At 46.6% G+C, this 10,770-nt stretch overlaps 1 protein-coding gene across 1 annotated transcript; it reads left to right on the top strand.

Annotated features, from left to right (window-relative positions):
- Window positions 1-2,867: 2,867 nt before the first annotated feature.
- On the top strand, window positions 2,868-8,755 carry FZD4 (frizzled class receptor 4). Its single transcript, XM_053970949.1, has 2 exons — window positions 2,868-3,056; window positions 4,184-8,755. The coding sequence occupies exons 1-2, from the start codon at window positions 2,925-2,927 to the stop codon at window positions 5,510-5,512; spliced, it is 1,461 nt and encodes a 486-aa protein (XP_053826924.1). The 5' UTR covers window positions 2,868-2,924; the 3' UTR covers window positions 5,513-8,755.
- Window positions 8,756-10,770: the final 2,015 nt, after the last annotated feature.

Below are 10,770 nucleotides of genomic sequence, written 5' to 3'. Positions count from 1 at the left end.
CCGGCAAAGATACAACAAAAATCAGTGGCTGGAAGCTGAAGATAACTCAGACTAGAAACCAAACGTAATTATTGGCAGTGACAACAAATAATAATTATAAGGGTGACTGCTGATCCTTTAACTAAAGAACCCTCAAAATCACATTTATAAAAAATAAACTCTGCAAATCAGGCAATCAATAATTGAGGAAGGAACATAGCTTTTTCTGTGCCAGATTCAGGCCAGTGTCTCACACTGCTCAGTAATCCATGAATCTATAAATCCACTATCCAGGAGTTTTCCTATTTTGATCTGTTTAAAGAAAATTTTATCTACATGCTTATCATGGTGACATTGAATCACTGTTATATGCATAAGGTTCAAAGCAGGTTAATTACCATTTTTTTCCAACTCCAGCCTCTCATATGATTTGCCACTGCCTCTCACAGCACTCTTGTTTTCAAAACTAATTCCCATTATCTAAAAGACTTTCCAAAGCAAACACAGCAGTGTAGCACTTTCTAATATTTATTTTGTATTCTCAAAGAAGAAGCAATAGTGGTAGGAGTTTTTTTGGGGTGAGAAGTTCTTCTTCTACAAAGGTACTTGTGTCCACTGTATTTTACTTAGTCCAAGGACTAGGTTCATGGGCCAAAGGCTTTGCTTTGTAATTTCTGAATATACAGTAGGTGGTTTATTTCATGCGAATTAGGTAAAGGCCTTATTCTAGTAGCAGCAAACTGCTTCATCATCTAATTGCGGCAGAAGATGGCAGATGAAAAGGGGTTTCATATGCTAAGACAAAGATGCATAGTTTTTAAGGTCACTGCGATTCTCCCTCTAGCCTTCTTTCATACATAATTTGGAAAAAAAATAAACTCCAACCAAAACCTTCTCCCGTGGAAGCCTGCCTCATACTTTGATGTGTTTGACTGCATGGGGAGCACCCATCACCCATTCCCTGCACTTGTGTGCTAGGGAAGGTAAACTTGGCAGTGCTGGGAACAGCTTGGTGGACATGTGCAGCACACCGTGTGCGTTCACAGCATTATCACCCACCCAGATTAGCAGCTGAGCACTGCTGGGTGCAGACACCAATGCCTGCAGGTAAATACGGGCTTTGTAAGATATGGTTGAGTTGCTGACTCCATTGCAGGCTCCTTGACTGACCTTGGGACTAGAGCACTGTCTGCCTTTGTGTTTGAAAAGTTAAGATAATATTACTTGTCTGCCTCACAAGCATTTTGTGAGGTTAGAGACATGGTTTATTCAAGCTAGATGTAAAGTGTTACAGCAATGAGAGCTATGTAAATACCTATACTCAGAAAACCTCAATTAAAGCACCATCTTGCTAAAGGAAAGCACATTAATACCCATCAGTCCCTGCAATGTCCCAGGACAGCTCACATACAGTTTCCCCCCCTCTCTGAGGTAAAGAAACCCCATTGGTGACAGAGCCTCAAAGGGGAAACCTGCAGTGAGTGAGCACAGAGCACTTCATAGCACAGGTTTTGCTGTGATTTACAGTCTTGTGCTTGGTAAGGAGCAATAGCTGAGCGGTGGCTTATCCCATTAGTCCCAGTCTTGGTTGACCAATGGAGCTGGGGAATGATGGGGAGCAGCAAAGGCCCCGAGGTGCACTCAGAGGCCTGGCTGCCTGTGACAGACACCCTCAGGAGCACGTGCACATGCCACATGCTGCATGCACACAGAAGGAGGTTGCTTAACAAGGGCTTTACAAATATTTTCAAAGTGCTTTACAAAGAATTCATTAATAGATGACATATTTTTGCTAAAGGCACAACCAGCTCAACTAGATTTTATTACAGGTGTAAATAATATCAAGGGAATTTAAGTGTGAGCCTTGTTTCTCTGCTCTTAATCCCTCCTCCTGCTGACATGTTAAAGGTCTGCTTAATCATCCAGCCCTTTCCTCCCAAATTCACAAATGCTTCATCCACACTTACTTAATTTACAGGGATTTATACAAATGCCAGGAGGTACCTAGCAGTGCCCTACAGGTTTCATGGCCCCAATGAAAAAACAAACAATGCTACAGCCCAGATGTGACCCAGTGGTGCAGTTTAACCCGTTGAGAAGACAAAACAGCAGCTTAGGAAGCCACCCCGGGTATTTTTAACCCCACAGCGGAAGAGCTGATCACTTAGGGCTGGAGAAAGGCCAGAAATTAGGGGAGGATTGGGGCACGTTGAGCCCAAACACATTTGTACGGGGTTCAGCCTACCCTGTCCCTGTAGAGCCGAACTTGGGGAGCCCCTAGGACCAGCACTCATAGTGGGAACTCGGGATAGTGACGATGTCTCCCAGGGACACTGGCCACACGGGACAGAAGGGGGACCTGTTGTGGGGAGACGAGACACGGACAGGTATCCCCGGGGGTTTCTGAGGGATGCAGAACGGGTGGTGCAGCTAGTGGGTCACCAAGGAGAAGGGGCCCCTCCGAGGAGCGGTGAGATGCCGCCTGTGGAAGTGCGCTCCTCGGGGTCGGGGGTGAGGGTGGGGGCTCCCCAGGGAGCGGGGCCGGAGGGGAACTCCCCGGTGCCAGGCGGAGGGGCAGGTAGGACCCCGTGCCGTGCCGTGCCCTGCCGTGCGCGAAGGCGCTGCGGGGCACCGCTCTGCGCGGGGCGGGCTCCCGCGGCGGGGGCGGCGGCGCCGGGAGGGCCGGGCCGGGAGGCGCGTCCCTCCCCTGGGCCGTTTCTCGGCGAGGCTGTTTAATAGCGGAGCCGCCCCCGGCCCGCCCCGTTGGAGCCGGCCCGTGCGGCACGGCGCGGCCGGGGCCGGGGCCGCTGCGGGCCATGGCGGGGGGCGGCGGGGGGGCGGCCGGCCGCGCCCGGCTGCTGGCCGTGCTGCTGGCCGGGCTGCTCGGCGGGGCGAGGGGCTTCGGCGACGAGGAGGAGCGGCGCTGCGACGCCATCCGCATCGCCATGTGCCAGAACCTGGGCTACAATGTCACCAAGATGCCCAACCTGGTGGGGCACGAGCTGCAGGCGGACGCGGAGCTGCAGCTCACCACCTTCACCCCCCTCATCCAGTACGGCTGCTCCAGCCAGCTCCAGGTGCGTCGGGGCTCCGGGGGGACCTGGGTGCCTGGGCGAGGTGGGAACGACACACGGCAGGGCCGTACGGTCCCCGGGGCCGGCTGCTGTCCCCCAGCACCCCATCCTCATCCCCATCCCCTCGGCTCAGTACTAACCCAACCCGAAAGTCGCGCCGCCTCGCAGTGTCGCTCCTGGCTGGCTGGGAAGAGAGCGCGGCTCGTGTTGGGCGGAGGTTCGGTGTCCCGGCGGTGTCCCGGCGGTGTCCCGGCTGCCCGCGGCGAGGAGCGCCCGCCGCAACGCGGTACCCCCCAGCCCGTCCGCTCGCGGAGGCTGCGGCGACTCCCGGAGCTTTCCCGGCCGCTGCCCTCCGTCCCGGCCGTGCCCCAGGTGCCGCGCCCGATTCCATGCGGAGCGAGCGGAGCTGGCCGCGGGGAGCTGGGGCAGCTCGGGACCCCGCCGGGAGCTTCACGGCGAAAGTTTCTTTCCCAGGCGAATGGCAGGCTCCCTGTCCTCCCCTCGGGCATGGATTTCCTCAAACAAAACCCAGCTTGTTTCTCGGGGCAGAGTTCCCGAGTCAGCACGCAATTCCTCTCACGGTGTCGCGTCGCCGAATTACTATTATTCAAAAGTCGCAAATGCATGCGTGAACTTACTGTAAAAAAAACCAAAACTTTTTCTGGGAGATCGTGAACCAAAGTATTTTAATAAATGCTTTTTTCCTCCTGTTAGTTTCTTAGCTGAAATATCCAGGCAATGCTCAAAACAAATATATGTATTTGTTTAAACCCCTTTAATTTGGTTTTCTGCTTTCTTAAATTGTACCCTCGAGGTTTAAATCTGGCTAAATCCCACTCACTTCATTGGAACTGATGGGCTAAGTTTACATGGAGCTAATCTAGGGAGTAAAATTTTCAGACTTTGGTTTTAGACCACATTTGAACTGAAAGAAGACAACATGGTTATTTTTTTTCTCTCTTTTGTTTTTATTGTCCTTGTTTTATTTGTTTTATGTTGCTTCCTGATTTTTTTTTTTAAGGCAAAGGACCAAATATTACTGCTAAAAAGGAAAAAAACCAAAACTTGTTATATTGCAACCTGTTTCATTTTCCCCCAACACACTTATGATTTCTGTTTCTCTCTTCCAGTTCTTCCTGTGTTCAGTTTATGTGCCGATGTGCACAGAGAAGATTAACATCCCCATAGGTCCCTGTGGAGGCATGTGCCTCTCTGTCAAAAGAAGATGTGAACCTGTTTTAAAAGAATTTGGGTTTGTCTGGCCAGACAGCCTAAACTGCAGCAAATTCCCACCCCAGAATGATCACAACCACATGTGCATGGAGGGCCCAGGAGACGAAGAGGTTCCCCTTCACAGCAAGACCTCCTTGCAGCCAGGAGAAGAGTGCCACGGCATGGGATCTAACTCAGATCAGTACATTTGGGTGAAGAGAAGCTTGAGCTGTGTCCTGAAATGTGGCTACGATGCTGGTCTGTACAGCAGGTCAGCTAAGGAATTCACAGATATCTGGATGGCCATATGGGCCAGTCTTTGCTTCATCTCAACTGCCTTCACAGTCCTGACCTTCCTGATTGATTCATCCAGATTTTCCTACCCAGAGCGGCCAATCATATTTTTAAGCATGTGCTACAATATTTATAGCATTGCTTATATTGTGAGGCTAACTGTGGGCCGGGAAAGGATATCCTGTGATTTTGAAGAGGCAGCAGAACCTGTTCTTATCCAAGAAGGTCTTAAGAACACAGGATGTGCGATAATTTTCTTGCTGATGTACTTTTTCGGGATGGCTAGCTCCATCTGGTGGGTTATTCTGACACTGACGTGGTTTCTGGCTGCAGGACTCAAGTGGGGCCATGAAGCAATCGAAATGCACAGCTCCTATTTCCACATCGCAGCCTGGGCCATCCCAGCCGTGAAGACCATCGTCATTTTGATTATGAGACTTGTAGATGCAGACGAGCTCACCGGCCTCTGCTATGTTGGGAACCAGAACCTGGATGCGCTGACAGGCTTTGTTGTTGCTCCACTTTTTACCTACCTTGTCATTGGGACTTTATTCATTGCAGCAGGACTCGTGGCCTTATTTAAAATCAGGTCTAATCTCCAGAAAGATGGAACTAAAACTGACAAACTGGAAAGACTGATGGTCAAAATTGGGGTCTTTTCAGTGTTGTACACTGTCCCAGCAACGTGTGTCATCGCCTGTTATTTCTACGAAATCTCCAACTGGGCCATTTTCCGCTATTCGGCAGATGATTCCAATATGGCAGTGGAGATGCTCAAAATTTTCATGTCCCTTCTGGTGGGTATTACATCAGGTATGTGGATCTGGTCAGCCAAAACTCTGCACACATGGCAGAAGTGCTCCAACAGACTGGTGAACTCAGGGAAAGTGAAACGGGAGAAGAGAGCAGACGGTTGGGTGAAACCCGGAAAAGGGAACGAGACTGTGGTATGAGAAAAGAACAGCATCCCGCTGGTCTGACTGCTCTCCTGTGAAGGACTGATGATGTGCAAGCATTGCTGTGTAAATGTTGGGAATAGAGTAGGGGAATGGTTACACAACCTGTCTCTGGGGATGGGCGAAAAAAAAAAAGCCTTAAAGAATAAACAGCAAAGAGATCATGCTGCAGATACAATAGCCATAAACCATGCTGCCCAAAATAGGAGAGCCCAGGGAGGCTTTAAAAGCTGTGAAATACCCAAACATGTTATCTTCCTTTTTTAAGTCTTGAACTCTTTAGAAATGGAGGTGCTGTAGCCCATAGCTGTGGGACGATGTTTTCCTTTCGTCATCTTACAGCTGATGGAGGAAAGGCAGGCCAGGGCCAAATTCTGGGCTTAATTAGGGTCCAGTTACCAAGTTACCAGAAGATGGAGCAGGACCTCAGTCAGAGGTCTTCTTTCCAAGTTAAGCATTGAGAAGGAAGTGCTTGATGAGGATTCTGTCTTTATTCCCTGGGGAATTCTGGTGTTCCAATACACTGTACAATTCAGTCAGGGATCATGTCCTGAAACACATAGTAAATGGACTTCCCAGGTCTTACCCGTGATGAGTAGGATTTAGTGAGGTATTAGTGAGGATGACTTTTCAGTCATCTAATGGCCTAATAATAATTTTGACTCATTCTTTTTGCCACTTATAACCTGGTCTGAATGGGGAGTTGATTTTGCCTCGTGGGAATTTGAACCTCCCTGTGTTTCTTCCCACCTCAGTTATTCTGTGGTTTTATCAATATTTATAAAATCTAAAAGCTTTACTCAAGGCCGTCCTCAGAAACAGAGGAATCAGCTCAAAGTGGGAAACTGCATATGGTCTTCTGCATCTATTATCATTATCCATCTGCCTCCATTCCTGCCCCTTCAGGTGTTCCTGCTATTTCTAGCAGACCACTTTATTCTGCTGCATTTATTAGCTTTAAAAAGTCTTAACTGTATAGTGTTCCTTCCTCCAGGAAAGAGAAAAATTAGTTGAAGGTACCTTCAAACAATGCCATGTTTCTCTAAGCAAACTTACTTGACTCTCTCTGGAGACTCATTGCATGAAGCAATTAAGTCTTAATGTATTTCATTCAGTGTGATGGTATCTTCTCTGTAGACGCCAGTCTGGGGAGAAGCAAAATGTTAAGTTCCTTGGCAGCCTCGTGTTCACACAGATCAGTTGTATAATTATGTGTGTCAGTTGCAATTACAAGAACATTCTCAGCCCATGACATTGCAGTACAGCTGACTGCCTCACAACGATGCTTCAATTGCTCACTGACAGCTATGGAGATGGTTTTTTAATGTATATTTACACACAGAATGCGAGCAGGCATTCAGTCCTCAGCAACAACAAAAACCTTTCCAGTTTTTGTAAAGGGATCCAAGAAATTCAACTTTTTGGTGAATAATGTTTGAAAGAAACCATTGCATTTCTTATTCTTTTATTTGAGAAGGCACGGCTTGTGCTTGTGGGGAGCTGAATGTAGTGTCAGGGTCTTGTAAGAAAGGTGATGCAAATATAAATATCCTAGAAGCGCTTAAGAGACCACTGTTATGATGCTCTATCCCTTTGAAACACATTTAATTTTATCTATGTGCCCCAAGCTTTTGCTTCTTTTGTTTGTGTGGAACCTGATCATCTGTAAAGCATTCCCCTGGTGCCCCAACTCCCATGATCTTCCAGGGCAGCTGAGAACAGATGCTGCTTTATTAAATACTTGCTTTCCACACAGGTGCCCGTGTGCTTCCCAAACCACAGTTCACTCCAGCTCTGGAAGTGAGCACTAATCTATCCCAGAAGCATGTATTGTTTCAATGTCAGTGTCGAAACATGTGCTAGAGAACTTTCTTTTCTTTTACAAACAAAATCCAGACCCCAAACAAACCCTAATGGCAGTCTTTGCGGTTGGGCTCCCTCTCCAGCAGAACAAGTGACAACTTGACACATTCTGTTCAAGACACACAAGCACTGTCTTGGCCAACACCACATTCCAGCTGGGCTTTTTCACCCTCTCCATAAAGTCTCTCGCTGTTAGTGTTGTGTTTGGATCTGGTTATTCCTTTGTGGACAAGGAGTTTTGCAAGTGTGAGATCTTCAGATGACTGAGCTTCTCCATCATGCAGTCTTTCTGTTGGCGCAGTGAGGAATGTAAAGTCAGCAGCTGTATGTTGGCTTTCAAGGAGCAAGGATGCAATATGACCCTTTTTTGTAAACTAGAATTTGGCCATGCCAAGGTGTCATGTTCGCTCAAGGTGTGTTTCACTCTGAAAGGCTTTGGATACTCTCCTGGCCAATAAGACCCATGTTTGAGCAGACTGATTCAATAAATGGCATTTTTAACCTTGTTATGTACACAGAAGTGAATGTTAAAGAGTGCCTTTTTATGAAATCCTTGCATCTCTGCCTGTAACCCTGTGAACTGTTAACAGAGGGATGCCCCTGGTGATGTGAGACACAGTGAGCTGGATCAGGATGGCACTGTGTAGCCCTAGGAGGGACCTGGAGGGATATTCCATTAAAGCATGTGAGGGATTCAAATGCTATGGGAAAGAGGTGGGCTGGGGGAAGGCACAAGCTGCTGTTCCTGAGGATATATCTTTCCCCAGCAGTTGGGGGAACGCTGTACTGACCCAAAGTGAAATTAGTGGTTGCATCAATTAAACCATTCTATTGATGTATTCACCCCCATGCATTTACCTGGCTCCATGTCAGGGCTGTGTAAGTGGGAAGACACAGCAGACAGCCTAGAAACTGGCGCTTGCGAAGAGCGGGTATCAGCAACTCTTAAGTTCTCTCATTTCAACATTGTTACGAGCTGAAAGCCATAACCGGTGTGACTAATCCTGTCTCGGAAGTGCAGTTGCTGTGGTTATACAAGCAGAAACTTTGCAGGCGTTTCCTTCGATTGCGCAGTCCCTGCTCCCATCTCCCCCCCTCAGTGTGTGCTCTTGGCACTGCAGGTTTCAGAAGCGTCTGCCAGAGAGGTACAAGCTTAACTCTCACATTAAACAGACAAGTTAGCGCCTTTCTCTGAATTTTAAGGAAATAGACACTGATTATTTTGGGGTGTACAGAAAATATATCTACTTCAATGTATGTACTGTAAATTTCTAATTTATCACTGTAAAAAAACCAAAACAACTTTGCTATTTAATTTTTATATCAAAATAAAACTTTAACGTCTGTGGATAATGAAAGAATTCATGGCAGCCTTCACATTTTTGGTGAGTTTGTTTCTTAAATAGGCTTCAGCATTGTTGGAAATGCTTTTTTCCCCTGAAGGAAGAAGGACTGAAATGCTTATGCTGTGGTTGATTTGAATGGGTTAATCCAGCGTGATTTGGATCTAATAACTGAGAACAAGACATTGTTGGGAAAAAGTGAAAGTATGTTCATGTTTCTACTCATGGGATGGACAGAAACCCTTTCAAAGACAGCACGCAAGTCCTGGGTGCTGGCTGGGGCTGCAGCTGGAGCTTTGGTGGTGTGGGAGCATATCCTCAAAGCCCAACTGGAAGGCAAGGCAGAAACACGGCCCTCTACTGCTCCAGCACTGCTGTGATATAGCTCTGGAGAAGAGCAGCACCTCCTGTAAGGCTCTTTTTCTTCTATGTGTTATGGAATACGTACATCCAAAGCGTGAGCATTCAGATCCGGAACGTATGGTGGAGGAGGGCAGAGTCACCACCGGTCTGTTCAGTGTATGGGAACTAACAGTGGCTTTTGGAAGGGGAAAATCCTAATCTTAGTAACTTGCTTGAAATGAGTTCATTCCTATGTGTGATTTCAGTGATTTCAACCCTTCAGAGGAGAGATTCAATTGAATGTCTACATTTTCTAGCAATGTTTTTTTAAAAAGTTAGGCTTATTAATGCTCTACTTTTCATTCCTGTTTGTCAATTCTGTTCACAGTTGTGATGTATGGGACAGCAAGGAGTTGCCTTTTGTGTGCATCCCTCACCAGTTTCTTTTGACACTGATAGAATAGTATGCAATATTAATTATTTAAACCCACTTAATTGTCTCCATCATGAAACAATCTGTGTGTGAGATTATTTAATTAGCAGAATGTTATTCTAATAAGAACCTAAATCAGACTAGAGTGGATAATAGTGAGGGTGTGCTGTAAAAAAAAATAGCAACTATCACCTGTGTATCTGTAGCTAATCAAGTTTTGAAGAGCAGCATCTAAAACTGGTAATTATGAGTGATTTGCTCATGCCTTTGGCAGCTCATCACTGTAATGTTCTCAGGCTGTTGATTAACGCAATGTCTCAAACTTATCCTAATGAGTCTTTAATAAAGCTACTGTTAACTGTAACAAACATAAAAGAGCTTCTGGGGGAAGGAGCAGGATCTCCCTCTTGTTCATATAACGTGAAAACCTCAGGTGTGGCATTCAAGATCATGTTGGCTGCTCAAGATCTCTCTCATGGGTGTTTGCCCTCACACAGATCCCTCACATCAGGTGTCTCAAAACATCACCTGTGAAGTGATAGTGGATTGCTGGAGTGGCTCTGAATGGTGAGCAAGCTCCCCAAACCACGGACATGACAAATCCGCTCAGGTTTGCCCATTGAGGGAAGTATGTATCTGTATGCAATGCTCACAAAAATTAACATTTGTGAGGACTTTTTGTGGTTGTTTTGATATTTAGGCTTGGGGTTTTTTACTTGGTTGGTTTTGTCTTTTTTTTTTTTTCTTTCCTTTTTTTTTTTTTTTTCCTTTCCTTTTTTTTTTTTTTTCCTTTTTTTTTTTTTCTATAGAGAAAGCAAATGTTAGGGAGTTTGTAGAGAAGGAGGCCAGAGTTGTGCTGCCAGCAATCAGGAGCAGCCTAAGCTCCAGTAATGTGAAAATATGGTATCACCAAGTCCCTGGCTTAAGTGGTGGTTTCCACCACACCTCCTCCATCCTCAGCCACTCATTCCCGTAATGGTGCCACATTTCAGTTCCTCCTTCACTTTGCCAGTACAACTACTTGTGGTATGATGCGGGGATCATCCTGAGAAGCTACATCCCAAGCCCTCTTGCACCATCTTCCCCATCAGGACAGAGCTGTGTCTACCTGCGAGGTTGTAAGAACAGGAGAGAGCAAAGTGACAACTGCCTGAGCACTTCCAGCTTCCCTAGCCTCAACTAAAACAGCAAAGCCTTCACTAGGGCTGTTGGTGACTCCCTAATTTTTTAACTGGGATGACTGAGTCCAGATGTGAACTGCTCACCTACAGGTG

This window comes from Vidua macroura, chromosome 2 (assembly GCF_024509145.1).
Source record: "Vidua macroura isolate BioBank_ID:100142 chromosome 2, ASM2450914v1, whole genome shotgun sequence".
Classification (NCBI taxonomy): Eukaryota; Metazoa; Chordata; class Aves; order Passeriformes; family Viduidae; genus Vidua; species Vidua macroura.
The sequence above is the reverse complement of the archived record's forward strand: the minus strand, read 5'-3'. Positions and strand labels throughout refer to the sequence as shown.